The sequence below is a fragment of the Musca domestica genome, unplaced genomic scaffold, assembly GCF_030504385.1.
Source record: "Musca domestica strain aabys unplaced genomic scaffold, Musca_domestica.polishedcontigs.V.1.1 26, whole genome shotgun sequence".
NCBI lineage: Eukaryota > Metazoa > Arthropoda > Insecta > Diptera > Muscidae > Musca > Musca domestica.
Genome location: NW_026712283.1, coordinates 5698158 through 5722734, shown reverse-complemented (window position 1 = coordinate 5722734; position 24577 = coordinate 5698158). Strand labels below are relative to the sequence as shown.

The following is a 24577-nucleotide window of genomic DNA, read 5'->3' as shown; positions in this document are numbered from 1 at the left end:
TCTTCCAATACGAAATTTGAAACGATTCCGGATTGCGAGTCTAAAATACCAAATTTGAAACAATTTCGTGGGAAAATGTGACTAGGATTGACAAAATACCGAATATCGATGGGTACCGTTATATGAGGGCTATACCAAAACGTGGACCTAAATGGCCCATTTTAAATACCAAATGTGCTGCAAATTTGAGTAAAATTTTATCAACCTACTTCATTTCGTTCGGAAGCTAGAGTGATTTCCAAAGACGGGCGGAAATCGCTAAATCGACATCGAATTTTATGCTTATCAAGATTGTATGTACTTTGTGGGGTCTAAAATATATATTTCGAGGTGTTACAAATGGAATGACAAACTTAATACACCCTCCATACTATGGTAGAGGGTATAAAAAAATATTTTACTACAGAAAAAATTTAAATAAATTTTCTCAATAGAATACTTCACAGAACTCCCTTCTGATTAAAGAAATCATAAATTAAAAAAAATATGGAATAGCTTAAAATAGGTCTTCATCTATAGAAGACCTCAAAAAATACATTTATTTATACAAAAACCTCAAACCTCTTTATATATAAATAACCCGAAGACCTTTATCGGACATAAATAAGGCCAGGCAAAAATATCTTCGAGAGCCTTTGAAGGTATTTACGGTATTTCAATATCATTCCTTCAATAGAAGACCTCAGAAGTGACTTCTCTTCAATAGAAAACTACAAAACATATACTTTTGCAACAGAAGTTCTCCTTTCAACAAAATACCTCAAATGGGCATGCTTTCAAGGGAAGACCATAACATTACGGCCTTCAAATGGCATATTTTGGTACACTTCCAAGTAAAGGCCTTTTAAAATATATCTCAAAGTAAAGGCTTTTTGCTATAGAATGTCTAAAAAGAAGGAATTTCTTCAGAACAAAAGTCCAAAGAGAAAGTCATGGGAAAACATCTTCTGCAATGCTAGACTTCAAAAGGGTAATTCTGCCCCTCAAAAAAAGGTATTTTCTTAAAGAAGACATTAAGGAGGCGTTCTACAGATGTTGTTTAGAGACATCAAAATTTAAAATTCGTATTTTTTTATATGAGCTTCCAGGTGGGGCTTCTTGTGTGATTTCGTCAAGATTTCAAATAGGGGCTTCCCTATAAGACCCCATAAGATACCTTATTTATATATTATATTCGCGATAAAAATTTTAAGAAATTATTTTAACAAATTAAACTAAAGAATTAACTAAAAAAAAATAAATAATATATCCCTGTTTTTCTTCCCTTCCCCCCACCAGGTACATGTTCTGGCTTTGGCTGTGTTTTGAGAATCCACGCAAACATCCTGCCATCAGTATACCCGAATTGAAATATATTGAAAAGTCGCTGGGCGAGACATCAGCACATCCAACAATGCCGAATTTGAAAACAACACCATGGCGTGAAATGGCCCGATCAATGCCCGTCTATGCCATTATTGTGGCGAACTTTTGTCGTTCGTGGAATTTCTATTTGCTGGTCCTGTTTCAGTCTTCCTTCCTAAAGCATAAATTCCATTTCAAAATTGAGGAAGCTGGTTTTGTGGGGTCACTGCCACATTTGATTATGACCACCATTGTACCGTTCGGTGGCATGTTGGCTGATCATTTGCGGAAAAATGGCATTATGTCGACAACAAATGTGAGAAAGCTGTTCAATTGTGGTGGCTTCGGTATGGAGGGTATATTCTTTTTGTTCGTGGCACATTCGGATACGGCGGTAAGTTGGGGGGCTGGGGGGATATTTTTATTTGGTTCTTTTTTTATTTTGTTTTGATTTTTTTTTCAGACTGGTGCCATGTTTGCATTGACCTGTGGTGTGGCCTTTTCCGGCTTTGCCATCTCTGGCTATAATGTCAATCATTTGGATATTGCCCCCCGCTATGCCAGTATTTTGATGGGTCTGTCAAATGGCATTGGTACCTTGGCGGGAATTATTGTACCCTATGCTTTGGATGGTCTAATACAGGAGAATGTAAGTGAGGAGGGGATGGGTTTTTTTTGAAAATCAAATTTGAAATTGGAAAATTTGTTATTTTAGCCTGAGGGATGTTGGACCACTGTTTTTACCCTGGCCGCTTGTGTTCATTTAGTAGGTTGCACTTTCTATGCCATCTTTGCCTCGGGCGAATTGCAACCCTGGGCTGAACCTCCACCAGAAGAGGAGCAGAAGGTGTGGGCCCCTCCCATGGGAGCCATTACGGAAGATCCTTCACAGGGTGGTGCAGTTGGTGGTTACATGAAGGAGACCTCATTTGTAAGTTTTGAAAATAAAGGGCATTTTTTCTTCAGAAATATTCTAAATGTATTTTCCCCTGCAGGGTGAGGCACCACCACCATATACGGAACAAAGTCAAATGCAACAATCGAATACCGTTAATTATGGGGCGACAGGACACGTGGCCAACAATCCATTTGCCATGGCTGGTGCCACAATTGCCGAGGAGAGCATGCAACCTGATGTGGCCGGCGGTATGGCAACGGGTAGTTCATATGCCACATATGACTACACGGCTGGCCAGGGGACAGCCACCGCCCCCGCCATGGGGCAATTACCCCAAATGCCATCATATGAACAACAATATCCTCAATATCAGACACAATAAAAAAGAGACCTCCCAACTTCAACTACTCCCACATCACAGACAGCAGGACTAACATAAAAAACTAAACAAATTATATCAGGTAAGAGATAGCCGCCAAAAAAAGGGGTGATAGATCACACAACAACATTTAATGGATAATAAGACAAAAATATAACAGCAACAACAAGAACAATAACATTAACATTAAAAACCCTCACACACATATATATTTAAAAAGCAATCAATATTTCAAATATAATTAACAAATAATGAAAATAACAACAAAACCCAACTGCTAATCCAAACAAACAAACAAGTAGTAACGAAACCAAAGTACGAAACATTTAAACAAATTTAAACTAAATCAAATATACAAACAAAAACAAGAACAACAACAATGCCCAAAAAAAAAACAAAAACAGAAACATAAATCGTTAAAATATCATTAATTATTAAAAAAAAAAAACTAAACTAAATTTCTGCATAGATAAAATTTATTTACAATTAATTGTTAAAAGCCAAACAAAAAAAATTAAGAAACAAAAAAGATGGAGAGCATAAAAGAATTATTTACAATTATTATTATTAAAATGGTGTTATTTTATATCCAAACAAAAGGCAATGAAAGAAGGACAATTTGAAATCTTGTATGTGTTTTCAACTCCGACCTCTATTTTACCTATCTAAGACAAGAGGTCAAGGAGCAAAAAAATTATTAAAAAATTTAAAAAAAATGTTCTCTAAGAATACCAGAATCTGGAAGGAAGCCAGGAAAGAAAGCTGGAACATTTTTTTGAAAAATCTGTGGCAGCAAAAATCTAAGGAGTATAGAAAATATCGTAAAAAATATCCACGTTTTGAGAGTCCATAGGGGGAGGGAAATTTTGGTAAAAGAAAAAAGATATTATTATTAATTTTTTTAAGTCCAGGTTGTGTGATGGTAGAAAATTTTCTTTTAACCCAAGTTTTAACAGATCAAATTATTTTTGTAATATACGTTAAATAACTCTACGTTTTGTTATCCAAAGAGGAGGGTCGAAAATCTCTTAAAACCCCACGTTATGTGATCCCAAAAGAATGATAGACAACTTTATATAAAAATCCGAATTACGGTAGATTATTTCTTTAAAAATTCCATGTTTTGTAATTCCAAGAGAAAGCTCGAAAATTTCTTTAAAAATTCTAAGTCTAAGTTCGAAAGGTCGTTTTCTTACACGTTTAATATTTCAAATGGCTGAAGATAATATCTTAACAAACTCCATATTTTTTGGTGATCACAAGTGAAAGTTCGAAATTTTATTTAAAAAATCCAAGGTTTAGAAGCTGGTAGACTTTTTTTTTAAATTCCACATTTTTTGATCGAAAATTTATTTTAAAAAAATGTCCTCCAAAATCTAAGAATTCAAGTTCGGGAGGTAAATTTCTTTTTAAAAAATAAACGTTTAGGAGTTCAAATGACGATAGATAATTGCTGTAAAAACTCAACTTTTTGTGATAATAGGAGGAGGGGCAATTTTTTAAATTCAAGTTATAATAGCTTAATGCGTAGTGGGTCGATATTATTTTAAAAATTTCAAGTTTTAACTATTTTTAATGGATAGTTGATTTGTTTTTGGAAAATCCACGTTTTGATATTCCAAAACTTTTCTTTCTTTCAAAAATCCACTTTTTGGTATTGCAAAAGAAGAGTTAAAAATTTCTTTGTTAAATCCACGTTTTAGTATTTCAAAAGGAAAGTTGAAAATATCTTTTGAAAAATCCACGTTCAGGGATTCCAAATGAATAGCTGATTTGTTTTTGAAAAATCCACGTTTTGGTATTCCAAAAGTAGAATCGAAAATTTCTTTCAAAAATTCACATTTTGGGGTTCCAAAAGTAGAGTTGAAAATTTCCTTCAAAAATCCACGTTTTGGTATTTCAAAAGGTGTGTTGAAAGTTTCTTTAAAAATTCACGTTTTGGGAATTCCATAGAGAGATATCAAAATTTCTTTCAAAAATCCAGGAAAGTTCATTTTTTTCAAAAATCCACACTTAAGGAGCCCAAAAGATTGTTGAAATAATTTTAAAAAAATATATGCTCAATGGATGATAGACTTTTAATTAAAAAAGTACATCTTAGAGGCTAAATAGTTGATTTGATTTACAAAACTTGTTTTAAAAACTTAGAAATTTCTTCAAAAAACACGTCTTAGGAGCTTGGAAATGTTCTTTAAAATTCTTCAATTTAGGAGCTCAAGAAAACTCCATGTCTTAGGAACTCAAAGCATGTTAGAACATTTCTTTCAGAGACTCGATGGATGGTAGGAACTTTCTTAAGAAACACTTTCTAAGTCCAAGTTTTAGAGCCTCAATGGTTGCTAAAACATTTCTATTAAAAAATCCACGTTTTAGAGGTTCAACGAAAGGTAGAAATTGACCCTTAAAATTCTTAAGAGCTGTGAATATCCAATTCAGGACCTCTAGAAAACTCCACATTTTAGAAACTCATAGAATGTTAGAAAATTTCTTTAATAATCCATGTTTAAGAGACTCGATGACAGGTAGGAAATTTCCTAAAATAGCACGTTTTATAGACAAGATTTAGGAGGTTTAATGGATGGTAGAATATTTAAAAAATCGATGTTTTGGATGCTCAGTGAAAGGTAGAAATTGACCCTTAACAACATGATTTAAATGCCTCAAAAATTGTCTTTTAAAAATCCACGTTAAAGAAGTCCTCTGGAAGACAATATCTTTGAAATCTATGTTTCAAGAGCTCAGAAAATATTTTTAAAATGCAAGTTTAAAGACCTCAGAAAATCTTCTAAAAATAATATCCACGTTAAAAAAGTTTTATAGAGCTCCGAAAATGTTTTTAAAACCACATTAAGGAGCTCCAAAGATGTATTTAAAATCCACGTTTAAAGAACTTAGAAAATTGTTAAATTCCACGTTTAAAGAGCTCCAAAGATGTCTTTAAAATCCACGTTTAAAGAACTTAGAAAATCGTTAAATTCCACGTTTAAAGAGCTCAGAAAATCTTTAAAAAATCCACGTTAAAGGAGCCACATAAATGTCGGAAAATGTCTTTAATAATCCTCGTTTTGGGAGCACTGAACATTCCTTAAAAACAACGTGTTAGAGCTCATAATATATTTTTTTTTAATTACCAATTCATGACCTTAGTGGAGGATAGAAACACTATCTTGAAAGTCCACATCATAGATAATCAAATGATGGTAGAAAAAACTCCACGTATTAACTGTCCAAAGAATGCTAGAAAAAAAAATTCAAAAGATTCACAAACTCTAGGATGGTTGGAAATTTCTTTAAAAAATTTAGGAGTTTAGAAACTTTTATACAAATCCACAATTAAAGTGCTCAAATAAGGCTACTAAAATCATTATAAAATCCAGAATTGAGAAATTTTGAAAAAATGCGATTGAAGTCCAGAAGGTGGGTTGAACTTATCTTTAAACCCCCACGAAAAAAGGATAGAAAAATCATCTAAAATTGCATTAAATTTCAGACTTGAAAGGTTCTTGAAAACTCCTCGTTTTTAAAGGTCAAAAAAAGGCCAAAAAATATATTTAATAAATCCAAGATTAAGAACTTTATAGACACTACGAGATTTCGTATAAATATTCAAGATTAAGCGACTGGAACATTTCATCAACAAATCCACATAAGAAGTGGTCACATAAGATTTCTTAAAACTTTTTAAATCCTTCATCGAAAAGCTCAAAAATTGAAATTCAGCTCGTCTAAAAAATCCAGAGGTCACAAAAACTCTTTAAAAATTCGAGATTGAGAAACTTAAAAGAAACTAGAAAAATTCTTTTAAAAAGAAGCAAAACGAGACTAGAAAGTTTCTTAAAAATCACCTGCTGTAAAACTCGAAGGATGTAGAATAATTATATAAAAATTTAAAAGGATTTAAATATTATTTAAAATGTCAGGAAATGTTAGAAAATGCTTTAAATCCAATGGAATCCTGGTAACTTCTTTAAAAAAGTCACAGTTTGAGATTGTTCGAACACCCGATATTGAAGCTCAATACAGGCTCAAAAGGATTTGAATATTAATTATCGGGAGAGTTGATTTTTTTTTAAATACTCATTAAATATGTCCAAACCAAATCTGTAAAAGCTACATTAAAAGGTATTAAAACTAGCTCAAAAAATAACCTTGTTAAAAGTATTCCATTTTCTGAATGCGATTGAAGAGATTACTTGGAATGCAATAGTTGAGATTTTGTGGGCTATGTTTTCATAGGTGTTATTTAGTAGTGAATGTGAATCGTAAACAAACTTACCTCTTTCATCACCACTGCTTCCATATTCTCAAAACACGGTTTTTGGGCAAATATTATTATTGAAATTCAAATGGTAAAATACTCTTTATTTATTAACTTCACTTTTCCTACGAAGTAACGATTATTTATGTTATTTTATTATGTGCAAAAAAACAAAAGATAATGTTGCACACACTGATTAATGCTAGCACAAATACAACAAATGGCAACACAAAAGAGATCACTTTTTATCAACACAATACCAATTTACCGGCAATAGAACAAGAACAACACGACTCTTTCTACATCTCTCTTTTTCCCTTCTCAACACACGCACTCACGGCAATCATAGACAAAGGAAAGGAATAACACTTTAGAAGGCCACACAATAAAACTGATTTATTTTTATGAATTACAACCGAAACACTTTTCTTTTTACATTTATACGAATTGCATTTCCATAATTTACCCGTTTCATACATAATTTCTTCGTAAATACTTTATTTAATTTAAATAATTCACTAATAACGAGCACAATATACAACCGACGACCGCCTTTTTTAATCGATTAGTTGACAACTGAAGGAAGATGTACATGGGAGAAACAGTGATGCCAATTTACGGTTCAGAAGAAACCGCATTGTAATTATTATTTGCAAATATAAATTTTAAATCAGATATTTTCATAACTTTGAAAGTAATAATTTGAATAAAAGCAATTTAATGAAAAATATGAATATAAATTAATAGGCATTATTTAAAATTAAAATTAGTCATTTATTTGACATAGACTCAAATGAATTGACATTATAAATAACGCGTTTTAAGAAAATATGTAAATTTCCCAGAATATGAAGTTGGTAAAGAATTATTACCCTATCCATTCATACTGTAATGGGATTATCCAACACTTTTTTGCCCTTTCCGAATTTAGTACCCAAAAAAAGAGAAATATGAGTCATGTATAAGTCATTACATGCGTAATATGCGCGTCATAAAAATGATATTGATGACTCTTACAAAGTTTTTTTTTTGAAAATCCACGTTGGATCCGAAAAGGAGAGTAGGGGTTTTTCTTTAAAATCAATATTTGGGAAGTTAATGTCTTTTTTAAAAATCCACGTTTTGGAGTTTTTTACAAACGCCACGTTGTGTGAACCTAAGATTGGGTTCGAATTTCTTTAAAACAATCAAGTTGTAGGAGCTAAACGGATAGGGGATTGAGCGGTGGAAAATTAATGGATGGTGTATTTTTCTTAATCCACGTTTTGAGTTCTCGAAGAAGAAGCTTAAAATGGAAGCCTAAATTTCTTTAACAATACTTGTTTTAGAAGTCCACATATCAGATACAGCTTACAAATAGGTGTTTAAAATTTTGCCAAGATCGGTTCTGATTTGGATATAGCTCCCATATACAACTTTATCCGATATCAGGTTTATTGTGCACCAAATGTACTGAATTTTGGCAATTCCGACTGAATTCATCCTAGAAACAAGTACTTCAAATTTGGTGAAAACAGGTTCATATATAGCTCCCATTTATATGTTTCATCCGATTTGGTGGTGTTGGGGTTTTGGCCCCTCACATGCGTAATATGCACTCTACAAGAATGATATTTAATACCAGGCATCAGATATTGCTCGAAAATACCTCTGGCAAATTTTATCAAAATCGGTTCAGATTTTTATGCAGCATCGATATACATCTTTATCCGATTTTACGGTTATTGTTCACCATATATGTAATATCAGCCTAAATTGAAAAGATTTTTTTCATTTTCAACCGAATTTTGCCAGTTGTTAAATCTTGGTTCGGTATCTATTGCTCCAATAAATATTTTTAATATAATCCTTATCGAAGCCATAGCATGCACCATATACCAATGTTATATATTGGTATGATGTACTTCACATCAATTACGGGAGCTCTACTAAATATACATAGTGGTGTAGGGTATCATAAAGTCAACACCGCCGATTTTTGACCTTTCCTTGCTGTTTTTTTTTTATTCCATCTCAGAAATGAACAAATTATATCAATGGAGACGACTCTTCCAGTAATAACACACAGGAAATCCAGTGAAATAATACTTGTTTATACTTAATCAGAATTAAGGCATAGGTATTTTATGTCATTTCCAAATAAGAAATGCGGATTGTTTTATTTTTACATTTAAAAAACTTTTAATTCGAATTTACCATTATTATCAGGATTTATTAGCGTAATCCAGATATATTCAAATAGATTTTCCATACAAAAATATTTTTTTCATGGGCAGATTTTTTCTGAATCTGGCAACTATCCATAATCGGAAGTATTTTCACAAAGTCGTTGTCTACATTTTACTGTTGAAAAAAGCAAAGATTGTATTTTCCAAGGCTAATAACATAGCATAAGATGTACCATGAGCTAATAAGTTGGAACACAAAAGTGTAGGAACACTTATTTTCCAGTATTAATTGGATTTTCTTTTGGTAAAAGTACTTAAATATAATAACATTAATATTTAAACGCCATAAGCCCAAACCATCGTATATTAAACCCTATCTGCAATTTTCAACATGTTACTAAATAAATGGCCTGTATTAGTAGCATTGACAACACTGTTTCTCTCATCCGTTCCTTCCTTTAGTTGTCGGTTTTTCTCAATGGTGTTCGGCCGCATTTTTTGCTCGTTAATTGTGTTTAATATTTAAATGGGAATAAATGTGTTTATAATAAATCATTTAAAACGTGAATTATATTTATTGTGTTAATATTTAACAAAATAAATTGAAATAAAAGTGTATTTTTATTGCAATTCCTTGAAGAATGTTTTTAACAGTTGCTGACATTTGCAATGAGAGTGGATTTGTCTCTTCGGTTGTAGTGTTTGTTGAGAGAGTGTTGTTTTTGTATTATCGGGTTCAGTTGATTTCGTGGTTTAACGAATCTCGGCCGGGATTGTGTTGCCGTGTTCCTCGTTCGAAATTGTTGTTGTTTGTTGACATGAATTTTGTTTCTATCCTTTTCTATGGGAATTTTCATTCATGTATTTTGATGTGAGAATCCAAATGGAAAAGACGAACGATTCCTGTATTGATCAAACAGTGTTGTCAACTTTACAAAATTGCCATTGAAACAGGTATGTTATGTATATTAAATGAACTTAAAGCTACTTTAGGGAATTTGAATTATAGGGTGTTATAGGTGTTTTCGGTGTAATAGTGAAGGTGGAAGAAAAATAAAAACATATTTTTTTTAATATTTTCTCCAACTGTATTTTTTATCAGGTGGTTGTTAGGGGAGCAATATAACCTTCGTTACAAAATATAATATTAACGTAATTTAAGGGAAATAACTTTAATAATAACTTTAATTGGAACAAATTTTTCTGCCAATGTCCAGCATTTACAAATATCAGATCCCAATTCTTAGGCAACGACTCCATACCAGACCTTAATTAGATCATGGTAGATGATATAAAACAGTTAAGAAATTTCATAAAGGCAACTGAATTTCAAATATAACAGACTGTAAACTGACCGTCTTATTTCAAACACTTTTAGTCAAGAGCGCGCAACAGGCCTATACTGGCTTAAGTGTATGCCCAACAGGACATGCGGCGAATTGTTTCGCCCCTCTTTTCAACCTAATCTAATTTCACTCTCATATGATCACAACAAATTCGAAAATGCAATTTTTTTAAATTGTTTCACTTCCACGCCAAAGTCACGATTTTAGCTTTGATACTTTTGTTAAAATGATAATTACATTTCTTATTTCGAAAATTGCTTCCTTCTTTCACTGCCTACAAGAATCTCCCCAACTTTATACATATATTTAGAAAAAAAACCACTCAAAGTAAAAACATACTCCTCGAAACTGTATTTATGTTGTTACAAAAAAAGAATATCAATTGTTTCTTATATATAAAAAATGAAAAACAAATACCTTACACAAATATTTATTGTTGAAACTATTTATAAAATATGAATGAAATATAAAAACTCTATCTCGTTGTTAATTTTTATGGTTCCACAAATTATATATTTATTGCAAACTAAACGGAAAACGATATTATAAATAATAACTACATAATTGTTTTGTTTGTTTTTAATTGCTCATCAAAAACTAATAGATAAATATAAATGCATACACAATAATAATAATAATAATATCTGTATAAATATAAACTTAGCAAATATTATATATGAAAAAAAAAAACAAGAAATACATTTTAAATGTCCATAATGTATAAATTATAAATAAATGAAATACAAAGTAGCACAGAAATCTCAAAACAAACCGGGCATGCACAGAAATGCCATAATTTTTGGTGAAGTAAAAATATGCCCATGGTAAACTTTTGTAAAGAAGATAAGTTTGAAATTAACTAGCCTGCAGATGAATAAGGTTATAATGGATTTGGATTATATAATTTTTAAAACTATTTTATTCAGCTCTTAGCGGATTAAAGGGAAGAGACACTGTTGGCTTTTAATCCTACTGTAGGGGCCATTTCCCAACTTTACTCAGGTTAACCACCGCGGATGCACAATCTGCCCTGGCCAACCCTTCTGCCATCAAAGAATTTCCATTGCAACGATTTCAACTTGTGTCTCTGGATATAGCCGGCATCTTTCTCTGGTGTTTATAAGCAACTAACACATCTTACCCGTAATGCAGCAACGAACACTGAAAGCATTTCCCTAATTTAGGGTAATTGGTGTTATTCTAATTGTTTGTTATCCTTGCTCCACGAGCAATATTCTCCAACATATAAATGACATTTACATCAACAGCATAATCTAGCTCCAATAATTATTCACACCTTCTCCTCGAGTAATAATCCAATTATCTTATGACTCCACTTGCTAAGATAAAAAAAAACACAACAAAGTCAAACGCCATAACTTTTAATTTTTTTTTTAATGAAAGCAAAAAATTTCGGAAATAGCATCAAATTTTAGAATAAGTTTAGATTTCTTCGAATTGGTCACCTAACTCTTTAGCTCTTTTGAGCCTATTTTTTTTTCTGTTGCGGTGTAATTTCTTGCACTTTTTGTAATTTCAATGGCTTTACCCCCCGAGCTCATTTTTCAATACTTGCCGAATGGAATATTGCGATATGTTCAGCTCACGAGCCATTTTTCGGCCACTAAATTTAAATTTGTTTTTATTAAGTATTTTCTCTTATCTCCAAGTTCGCTGTAACCTTATTTGTCTGCTTTGAATGCAGAATAATAAAAAATGAGTCGTCTTCTGTACATATTTTAGAATAATATTGTCGCACTTTGGTGGACAGTGTATAACTAACTAGTCAAAAATAAAGTTCATGATATTATGATCTCTAATATTCATAATTCTCCATAATTACCATAAATGATATTTCCTTAGCAAATTAATTGTAATACTAAGATATAAAACTCTATAAGAAAATGTATAAATAATGTTGAAATATTTTATTTTCTTAATTTTTGGATTCCGTTTATTTTATATTTTTGTAAATATTTTGAGAATAATGCACAATATTGGGCTAAATAAAAGTGGATGTAAGGAGAAGGAGAAACCATGTGAAACCATTTATCACCAATGCGAATCAGCTGTTTTCTCATGTACGGCGACGGATTTGTTGTGACGAGTCGATACTTTTTATACGTCACGTCAGTCAAACACGTTGCCGCAATGGACATGACGTATTCAATTTGATAGACCCATCAAAATTTCAAATCTTCTTCGTCTGCGGCTAATATGAGGCACAGAACACAATCATTCGGTCGGGTTGTGTTTTTTGCAAATCTCTCCGACTCGTTGGACTAAATGTTGAGGAAGAAACTAACCTTTCTGTTCGGTTTTAGTTTCAAATCTAGTTTTATTCATAAATATTTTCACTTAAGAACTATTTAAAGTAATCTTTACTCAACCTAATCTCGGCCATGCATTGGTCTTATATTTTGACATATAGAATGGAAAACATTACGTGGATGTTCGTCCCCACATTCAAGTGGTTTCTTAAAGCCCATTTAGACTAGTCATTTTAAATCGACTCGATTTATAAATTCAGCTTCAATGGGTCATCTATGAATAATAAAACTGTAAAGGAGTTTCCACATTTATAAGGCGGTCTTCTGCACTAAAGAGGTCAATAAAAGCGCTTTTAATTACGTTTTTAAGGTTTCCCTTCTATATAAGAGCTTAAGAAGTAATTTCGCCTTTAAAAGTTCTTTAGTCGGTTTGGTTTTTAAAAGTGTTTCGGATCATTGTCTTGACAAAAATAATAGTCTTCGCCAAGGCCGAGCTTTTCCTTACAGACTGGCAAACTTTCTTTCAAAATGTTAAAGTACATAGTTTAATCCATAATACCCTCAATAAAATGCAATACACCAGGTCCAGAGGCTGAAAATGAACCGTACACCATTACTGGCCCACCACCGTGCTTCACTGTAGGCTTCATATTTTTGGCAAGGAGCGCTACATTCGCCTTTCTCCATACACAAGCCATCTGAACTAAAAAGGTTGAATTTGCTTTCGTCCCTGAACAGCACATTCTTCCGAAATGAAAAATGTTTTGATATGTGCTCCTTGGAAAATCGCAATCTAGCTTCTTGATTTCGCTTGCTGATTAGAGGTTTATGTCTAGTTTTTCTTCCATTGTAATTCGACTTATGCAGTATATATCTTATTGTTTGAGGATAACATACCTTTCACAAATCCTTTTCAGCAATTTTTTCGAGCTTCGGTGTACTCGAAAGTGGATCCTTTTTGATCTCCCGTAAAATATACTTCTCATAACTCAAGATAAATATTTTATTATTTGCCGTTTTTGACATATTTTCTACACATCCATCTGTTATCAACCGTTTTATGATGTACTGAACTGTATATCGGCTTCTATTAACAATCTCAGATATCTCACTTAGCGATGGTTTTTGTAATGTTTAATTACTAAATTTCTTACTTCAACAGTGGTTTGTCCCCAAATACATTTTCCAACAATCGCGTGAAGTTGGACGCAGTTCGAAACAGGGTTGCCCTATAAATGTAAGCTGTACGAGTTTAGCTTTTGCATTGAAATTTGGTGAGTTTTAGACTAAATTCCATTATTTTGTTAGATAAATAAATTCAGTAATATTTTGTTCTACGGCTAGTTATTTACCCTATAGACTAATAAAAAAATAAAGGTTTCTTCTGGTAGTGGATTTAATAACAATCATATATTGCACGAGAGAAAATTTTTGCTAAGTTTACGAGTTTCGCTTGGAGCTACTGTATGTTAAAATACATTATTTTGAATGAAATTATAATATGGAGTATAAATGGCCTTTATATGCGACATTTATATTCATATTTAAGTCATAATATTCAAAAGTTAACCACTCCTGAGAAACTTTCCCTCCTTTATTTACAATATCGTGTATGAATTTTTTGTTTGAATTCTCATTAAAACAACCACTATTACATGTTTGTATAGCACAATTATTATTGCTGTTAATATGTTATTATTTTCATTTTTAATCTAAATGTATTTAAATTACATACCCTATCTAAAAGAAAGTAAAACAAACAAAAAAAAAATCAAATACTATTTGTATGAAATTTGAACAAAACAAATTTTCTAACTAAAAGAGTCAATTCTTATTCAGTAATTTGTACAGTGAGAACAGTGTATTAACAATTAATTATATTAAAAAAATATATAATAAATATATACTATTATATAGATTAATACTATCATACATATAAAAATGTGAAAAATAATTTTAAATTTAATTTGAATTTTTTGTGATGAAATAATCATTTTCCAAGGATGATTTTGTCGATTTAAGTTTTTCTATTATTTTATTTAAATTGTTTTACAATTTACTAATTTAACCAAAAAACACTTGTTGAATACATATTTTTTTAGAATTTTACAGATATTAATTTTTATTTTAACTATTTTGATTACATTTAGCAGCACTTAATCTCCATTAAAAAATTGCAAATCAATTAACTTCAAATTTTGATTTTATTTTTTTGGCATTGAGACTTTCAGAAAAATGTATAAAATAACATGAACTTTTGATGAGATATGCAATGCAATACAATTATTTAGATTTATATTTTTTTAATAATTAATGCACTTTACTTTAATTAAAATATAAAATTTGTTTTTAATATTTTTAATTTAAAAAATCAATTTTATTTTTATAATTTATTTTATTTAAAATAATTAAAAAAAAATAAAAATTTGATTTCTAAAAAAATTGAGTTCAATAATAAAGTATATAAAAATCTAGTTAATTAAGAAACAATACTGCTTGTGAATCAAGAACAATAACTAGTTTTAAAGGAATTAATATAGAAAATAATTATAAAAATAACATTAATAGATTATAGACAATATACAATATCATTGTAGTTGACTTCCACAATAACGCACATTAGATAAGGTTATTATTTATTTTCGTCATCATTTTTTGCATGGATTTTATTGCACTCTAATTGGTGTTATGCACATTTGTTTATGTTACTTTTTTCAAAATCAAAATTTAAATTCTCACTTATGTATCGTTATTAAATATTGCTTAAAAGTCCGGTTTATGTGAACAAGCCATTTTCAATTGTAATCTTCAGCCGAAACCCATCGGAGAAACCTATAAACCATTCTATTGAGTAGAAACCTAAGACCTTCAAATGTTACCAAAGCCCATGATCAAATAAAGCTAAGGAATATTAGTAAATCTTAAATTGTAGATGAATTGTTCTTCAGAAATTTTCGAGAACGTATCTTTATTTTTTAGGGATTTAATCACATGGGTGGACTTTTCCAATATGTAGATTTAAGACACATTTAACCCTTAACTACAGATGACCGGTATTTTTTACCAGTAAGCATTTACGATTTTTCAATTTCGGGGATAACTGAATATATTTTGCTTTAAAAAAACTTGTGCGGTTTTATTAAAGTAAATAGTTTTAAAACTTTTTTAAGATCTTGATATATAAAAAATATATAACAGATATATATTAAACAAATTTTGTTAAACAATTTTTGTTTGTTAATTGTTTTACAGACATTTTATGTCTTTTATATAACCGGTAAATATTACTGGTGGTCTGTACTAATTTGACGTCTGTAGTTAAGGGTTAATTGACATTACAATTTTCCCCCAGTCAGTTGTTGAAAATTAGTTTGTTCAAAATATTCTAGATAATTCAACAGAAGATATAATTCTACTGAAAAATTTAATCTTGGGAAATTTCCGAAATTTCGAATGATTGGAAACTTTATTCAATGAAGATCCCCTGGCATACAATATAATTTTCCCTCACTAATACAAATTATTTTATAAAAAAATGTATAATGGGATTAAACCTGACTATCAAATTAATTTAAATAAGTTATAGCGTAGTTACTAACACATTGCACCAATTCCGCACCTTTGCACATATATAATTCACCGTTCACAGCAATAAAATCTCTGGCACATTGCACTATTTGCACCAAAGAAACACCTGCACTTTACTAACATAGGTTATAAGCTTTTGACATAAACAATTAACATGTCTACGTATAAATTGAGTTGGGTTGAGTTGGGGTTGGGTTCATAAAGTTCTAATCACGGAGAATTATTTACCATAAAGAAAAAAAGAAACGAATGATTGAGTATCATCAATGGGGTTATAAAATATATAAAAAATGACATTAGATAAAATTTCAAACCAACATTAGTACTAAGTAAAAAAAAAAACCAAGATTACTAACCCTAGTAGCACTCGATCAGCACTTTTAGCACAAGCACAAACAAAAATTGCACAATTTGCACCAAAACAAATGCACTTTACTAACATAGGAGATAAGAATATGTTTGGTTTTATGAAATAATGCAAAATAATAAAAAATTTAGGAATAATGTTTTATTTTATGGGTATCAAAAAATTAATATTTTTTGTATTTTTTTACATTATTTTTTTTTTAATTTTCAAACACTTTTGTACTAACAAATATTTTTTTAAGAAAAAATACAAATATTGGATCGAATGTTTCTTATTTTAATTTTTTTTTGTTAGCAACAAAATAAAATATTTGGTTTAATAAGCCCTTGAAAAATTAAACCATTCCATGAATATCATTGCGAATAATTTTTAGAAAACGATTAATTTTGTAAGGGGTTTCAAGGGTTTAATTTTAAATAAAAAAAAAATTATTATTGATATTTTTAAATAATACCAACTTTTTCGGCACAAAGATGACGCACTATTAACGAAATAAAGTACAAACGAATGGATTAAAATAAATTTGTTAATTAAGGCAAAATCCAACATTACAGGGTGAGATAAAAAACTGCAACAAAGTCAAACACCATTATTTTTAAATTTTTTTTTTCAATTTTATTGAATGAAAGGAAAAAATTCCCACAGAGTCATATTTTAGCATAAGTTTGGCCGAATTATGGCCTTCAAGCGGCCAATGAAACGGTCACACGCTGCTCGAATGTTGCTCTCCGGTATTTTGGCCCATTCCCGGCGAAGCGCTTGTTTGAGGTGATCGACACTTTGGTATTTTTAGTGTCAACCTTGCTTTCCAAAAAAACTCCAAACACAATAGTCCAACGGATTGGTATCCGGAGATTTTGGAGGCCATGAAGCGAGGAACCTCATCTTGTAACCATTCTTGGGTGGCGTGGGGCTGAGTGCGAAGTTGCTGAGTCCTGTGGGAATGTCCAAGGTCTGCGGCCAAAATGTTTGCGTGCCCAAGACGATAATATTCGGCATTTATTCAGATGCCACGTTCGATTAATACGAGCCGAGAGCGACCATCGGCTGTTATGGCGGCCCACACCATCACCATGGCCTGCGCTTAAGTTCTGGTGGCCAACCGAAGTTGCAGATTTCAGCTGACCTCGTTGGCAAGTAAACACGATCATTTTGTTTGTCTACAAACTGCTGCACAACGAATGTTTTCTCATCGGAGAAACCCAAATTCGACAGTTCACCACTTTCGGCCAAGCGAAGCAATTTTTTTGAGTCTATTTTCTTTCTATGGCTTTACCTCGAACTCATTTTTCAATATTTGCCGAATGGAATACTGCGATATGGTCATATAGCCATAGCCACTTGTGGTTTTCCAGCCAAATATAAATTCCATCACGAATAACTCACCAAAATTCTCACCAAAATGCTTTTGTTCGCTTGTAATAAATATATGAGCTGTCACTGGAATAATTGTCGGACGAGTGGCTTGGAAGTGACAGCAGTCTGAAGTTGGTTGCAGTTTTTTCATCTCACCCTGTAGTTGAAAATTCGTTTGTATTTTGTTTTCGATAACTGGCACAAATTGCACAATCACAATTGCACTTTACTAACATAGGTCCTAAGAACATGGAAAGTTTGCAGATTTATAGATGAAAAGAACAACTTAAAGGCCTTTCCAATAAGATGTGTTATTCTAGCATTAATTTTTTTAAGATAAATGGAAATACAATGATAGCCAAATGGCCGCCCCGAGCACGCTTTCAAAATTATATATGGCCAGATCAAAAACACTTGGGGTTTTCAAACCTCAAATGCGTGATGCAGTTTCGTGTCTGATTTTTTGTAAATATTTTTCTTAATTGCTACTAAACTAACCTAATGCCGATCACACATTTCGGATCTATTTTAATATTGAGTGAGGGACATTGTAGGTCTGTTTGTTCCTTTATTCGAATGGTCTTGGCTACCTACTGAGCGCATCGATATCTGTGTGTGCATGGGTCAAAACATTTTCCCAGCCAACGAAATGTCGGACGTCTGAAATGTCTGCTCAAAGTCTGATGTTATGTCGAAGCGTCTTACCGACGTAGGTCTGAATTCTGAACCATTTGACTGATAAATTTTTTTAGACAGTGGTAGTGGTTTTTCTCTATTGTTTGCGTGGTAAAATGTGTTGTACGAAATCAAAAAAGGAAATAAATTGATTACGTTTCTCTCTATCTCTCTCTTTGAGAGGTATTTTTTGCCCATACATTGTGGATGAAATAAACGAGTAATTGTTGTTGTGCCGTCGGGGAAAGAATGCATTCGCCAATTAGTGTTCAAAGATTGTGGTATATTTTTTATACCCTCAGCCATATGGCTAGAGAGGGTATATATCATTTGATACGGCCCAAACATGCCTCATCGAAACTACGGCTTTAGACCCTAGGTCTCTTTGGACCAAATCAGTTTCAGAACATTTGGAGTCGATTTAGCTATGTCCGTCCGTCTGTCTGGCTGGTGCTCATGACAATTTTCGAAACTTGGTATATTGTAATATTTTTGTCAAACTTAGATAGAGTTTGGAGATGGGCAATATCGATCGATTCCTTCTGGTACCTTCTCCACAAAAGGTGAACATTTTCATAGAAAATCATTTACCACATAGGAAGAGGACGTATAATCTGATTTTGTTCAAACTTTGCAAATCGTGATTTTTGCATTGCTGCAAGATCGGGTGGGAAAATGGGTAAGATCGAACTACTCCTTTATAGTACCTCCCTCACAAAGGGTCCAAATTTGGAATATCTAAAACGCTCATAAAATATACTGCAGATTCTCTTCAAATTTCACACATAGCTATATTTTTACCACTACAAAATGGAGTATAGCGGACCATTCCTACTGGTACCTCCCCCACAAAGGATTAAAATTTTGAATACCCAAAACGCTCAAAAAATCGAAATAAGCATCCGATTATTTCCAAATTTCGCATATATCTATATTTCTATCAAAACAAGATCTTTGAAACCTTCCCCTCAAAAGGGTCAAAATTTAGAATATCTAAAGCGCTTATAAAATGCGAAATATAATGCAGATTCTCCAATAATTTAACCATTACAAGATGGGGTGTGAAGATGAGGTACACCGGCTCACACCTTCTGGTACCTCCACCACAAAGGTCAACATTTTGAGTAAGATGGCATATATCGACCCACTTCTTCCAATACCTCCTCCACAAAGGGTCAACATTTTTAATAATAATAATAATAATAATAATAATAATAATAATAACAATAACTATTATAAAATAAGTCATACTGACTTCAAACTTTGCACGAGAGAAAATTTGGGGCGAGAAAATTGCAAGATTTAACAAAGGAAGGCCATGGTTTCACAAATAGCCACTTATACGGCGAATATCAATGACAAAGTATCTTGTCCTTGTTCAATTCTAATTTTCTCCTTAAACTATTAATTCACATAAACCGGATATATTAATAAAATGTATTTAACAAGGCACTGTATATAAACTTGCACAAAAACGTAGAAAATAATTTGTTACATTTTTGTTATATCGCACACATTATCAATAATTATGATAATATTTTATTATTATTATATTTATAATATACATATACATAATGTTAAATTTAGTATTTAATTGAAATTAAGTTATTCATAATTAAAAATAACTTGAACGAAATAAAAGTGTCGGGCAATGTGTAATAGGAAAATATTTTTTAGAAAAATGAAAAGCAAGATTTCTATACTTCGGCTCAAATTCAAAATTAATTTCTGCAAACTAACTCAGTAACCATTTTGGAATTACGGACAAATTAAAAATACCACATCTTAATAATATTTCAAAAGATGAATGGCTGCATAATTTTTCATTACATTATTTGAAATATTAATAAAACGTACATTTAGTTTTATGTTTTGGTAATTTTTTAATTATTTCAATATCTTCGTACCAAAATTGAGCCGATTATCTGAAATCTTGATGGTATTTATTAAGACATTTTTCTATTTTTATTTTATTTAGTTTGAAATGAGAGCAACTCACTCTCAGGCTGTGTTGACAATAATAAATCCTCTTTAAAAAAAAAATCTAGTCAAAATTAGTTAATGTTTTTTTTTCGTTATATAAAATCTAAGAAAATTGTAAATTAAAATATTAATTAAATAAATATGTTACTATGTATTACGTTATTTTAGAAATAATTTATTAATTATAGTAAAATATTATAATAAAAAATAAAAACAAAATAATGTATATATGTTAAATGCAAATTAAATATAGCAAATCATTAAATGCTTTTGTGAGTACAATTAAGTTAAACTAATTGTGTAAATAGCTATAAATACAAGAAAAATAAATTTATTTAAATTACAAATAAGAAAATATATTTAGACAAATTTATATAAATAGAGCCATAATATGCATATAAAAAGCTAAAATATTGGGTGTCCTAAAATTTTTATAATAAAAATCATATGGAACAAGTAAGCAAAGGCTACAGTCGAGCGGGGCCGACCGTTGAATACCCTACAACACTATAATAAACGATACAGTTTATATAGACGAGATACTCGAAAGAATTCCACAACATATTGTGACAAATAATAAAAGAAAACCATCAGGTTTCGTTCTCTAATTTTCGAATAATAGCAACTTTAACTAATTTGCTCATTTCCAATTTATTGGAAGATGTTGCACGTAAATGGTCTTCCTAGATCTGGAACCAATATTTCCCACAGACCCATAATCTCTCAGAAGTGGCAAAAGATTAACATTTATTATTGGTTTTTGACTGAAACGCATCTATATGGGATACAGACATATGACTATATTCTTCAACGAAATCAGCGTTAACGACATAGTCAGAAGTGTCTCTTTCCTATATTTGTGAATTCCCCAAAAAGTCACTGGAATGGACATTTTCGTATTTTGTCTATAAAAGTTGGAAAACTCCTTCACACATTGAATATTTTTGGATGGCCATCCAAAACTGCTTGGCTTTGGCAATGTCCGGTAACCCCCACTCAAATATGCGTGAGGATCGGGCGATAATTACGACCTGCTGACAATTTTGCAGTTTTTGGTCCATTTCAACCTCTAAATATATGGCGATCATCTCCAAGGCTTCTATTCTGACCCTCATCTTATCCCCATGCAAAATTTCGTAAGGATCGGGCCATAAATGCGATCTGTATATGATATCCTGATATCCTAACTACTTAGTTTTGTCAGCTGTAAAAATATTACCAAATGTTTAATTCAAAATGAAAATATGCCAAAAATATGACAAAATTGAAAAAATATGAGAAAATTTTACAAAATCAATGTTTTCCTCTTTAGAGAGATATTTTTATGAGATTTTTTAGACGTTATTTCTTTCCTGCCAAGAGGCCATTCTGAATTAATGAGAACTGTCGAAATCAGTTCAGCCGTTCTCGACATATAAGAGATCTTTCAAGCATATCTTCTTTGATAGACATATATATATCACATATTTTGCTATATATCCGATTTGATGGATGTTAACATCAATGTAAAGATCAGAATGACCTTGTCATGACTTTGTGATTTCGCCGGGATTTAAAATATTCGCGGTTTAATGAAAAATTTTGAATTTTTTCAACACAAAAGTTATGGTATATTTCACCCGCTAAATATTATCCGATGACAACCCAAATTGGTAGGCTTCTTCCCCGCCCTAAACTCCAGCTACATGCGAAATTCCGCGTCGATTGGTTTATAATTGCGACCTGCAGAGCTACTGCAAAATCCGAAATTTTTTCAGTATATGGTCCATTTCAACCCCTAAACATTTGGGGATCATCTCCAAAAGAAATAGGCTTCTATTCTGACCCAAACCCCACCTTCGTGCAAAATTTCGTTAGGATCGGGCCATAATTGTGACCTGTAGAAGGATTACAAATTAACATGGACAGACGGACAGACGGACAGACGGACGGACGGACATACATAGCTAGATCGACTCAGCTCGGCGAGCTAGGAAGATCCATATATACTTTCCTATGTGGGAAACCAATATTTCGAGGTGTTACATAATTTTTGGGCCAATCAAACTTATAATACCCCCAACACATAGTGTTGTAGGGTATAAAAATCCTCGTTGATAAAAGTCCTTGAAAAAAATATTTTCCACATTGTTACAGTCCATGAAATTATTTTTTTTTTTAATCCCCGTTGTTGCAGTCATTAAAACAAATAATTTTTAAAAAGTCCACCTTGATAATAGTCTTTGAAAGAATTATAATAGCCCACACATAGCCCACGTTGATAAAAGCTCTTGAACAAATGTATTAAAAAAAATCAACTAATAGAAGTCCTTGAAAAAAATTATGAAATATTTAAGTCGATCCTAGTTCTTGAAAAAAATTATTAAAAAAATCCAACTCGATAATTGTCCTTAAAAAGGACTTCTATCCGAAGACTTCCAAAGATTCTGTGCCCAGGAGATCTCTGAAAGACTTCGTCCATAGCAGGCCCCTGAAAGAACTTATCTTTATTGAATACCTCGGAAAGGACTTCCAACTATCTGACAGGACGTTTTACTTGAGAAGACTTAAAACCCCTTCTGTCAGGAGTTTTTTCCAAATAAGACCTCGGAGGACAATTTTATCTATAAATCTCTCTATAAAAGATCCGAGAGGAATCTTTTGCCTAAAAAAGATCTCTGAAGTTTCTATTACCTACAAAAAGTACTTTGAAAGGTCGTTTCATCGTTAAATGACCTATTAGGAACATTCAGGTTGTTAAATACCTCTGAAGGAGCTTTTGTCTATAAAATGGCTCTAGAAATCTTTATTTCCGTTCCCTCTTAAAGATCTTTTCTCCATATAAACATGAGGAGTATTCTGAATGTTGAAGACCTCTTCAGTACATAGAAGACACCCGAGGGATATTCTGTCCGTCGCAGACCCTTGAACATCTATAGAGGATCTCAGGGAGGTTTTTTCTATAAAAAAATACCCTTGAAGGGTCCTATAAGTGACATTCGGGGGGTCTTCTGTCTGTAGAAGTCCCCTGAGCATCCATAGGCAACACCCGGGGGCCTTTTGTCCATAGAAGGCTCCTGAAAGGACTTGTGTCTGTAGAAGACCTCTAAAAGATCTTCTGTCTATAGAAAATACCCGGAAGGTATTCTGTCTATGAAAGCACTCTGGATGGACAATTTATCCATAGAAAACAAATTACGAGTCTTCTGTCCATAGACGACTACTGAAAGGTTTTCTGTCCATAGAAGACACCCGAGGGGTCTTCTGTTAGCAGAAGACTCCTGAAGGATCTTCTGTCTATGAAAGTCCTCAATTCAGTCAGTCTGGCAGCCATCATCTTTTTTTATACTGTCCGAAATATCTTTACAGAATTCCCAATATTTGTATAAGATTCCGCTTCCGGACTCCTTTCGAACTCCCTTGATTGGCCCCCACCAAAAGTTTCATGGTACAGTTAAGGGAAAATTCAACGGTTTAGTTTGCGTTGTGGTCCATTTAGAGCATGGGTAGCTACTTTTAAACCGGTTTAAGGTATAACTTCCCCTAAGTTTCCCAGGCAGATCAATGTAATCGAGCTTAATTAGGTCCAGCACTGCTGTAGGGTACTTAGTCAAAGTTATACTTCCATGCTTAGATTTTAACACTTTTGCCCTCAACCAAATAAAATCGATTTTTCAGTCAATTTTTCTCTAATCATCGAAATATGAATTTTCGTTTTTTTTAAATTTCAAGCCTAAGGCGACTGAAATAGGTTAGAATTTCTCGATCTAGTTCGTATCCGGATCTAGTTCGTATCCGTCCGTCCGTTCGCATGTCTGTCTGGCTGGCTGGTGCGCACGATAACTCTCGATGAGAGTATCCGATTTAGTCCAAACTCGGTACATCGTAATATTATTATCAAATTTAGATCGAGTTCGGAGATGGGCAATATCGGCCCACTACTTCTGGTACCTCCCCCACAAAAGG

At 32.1% G+C, this 24577-nt stretch overlaps 1 protein-coding gene across 1 annotated transcript in view; it reads left to right on the top strand.

Moving 5' to 3' along the window:
- LOC101892656 (vesicular glutamate transporter 1) overlaps positions 1–3264 on the top strand; it is a 53208-nt gene extending 49944 nt beyond the window's left edge. Inside the window, exons 6-9 of the mRNA XM_005178085.4 lie at positions 1279–1738; positions 1808–1993; positions 2060–2275; positions 2340–3264. Of these exons, the coding sequence (XP_005178142.1) occupies positions 1279–1738; positions 1808–1993; positions 2060–2275; positions 2340–2624 (1147 nt within the window). The 3' untranslated portion in view covers positions 2625–3264. The remainder of the gene's footprint in view (positions 1–1278; positions 1739–1807; positions 1994–2059; positions 2276–2339) is intronic.
- Positions 3265–24577: the final 21313 nt, after the last annotated feature.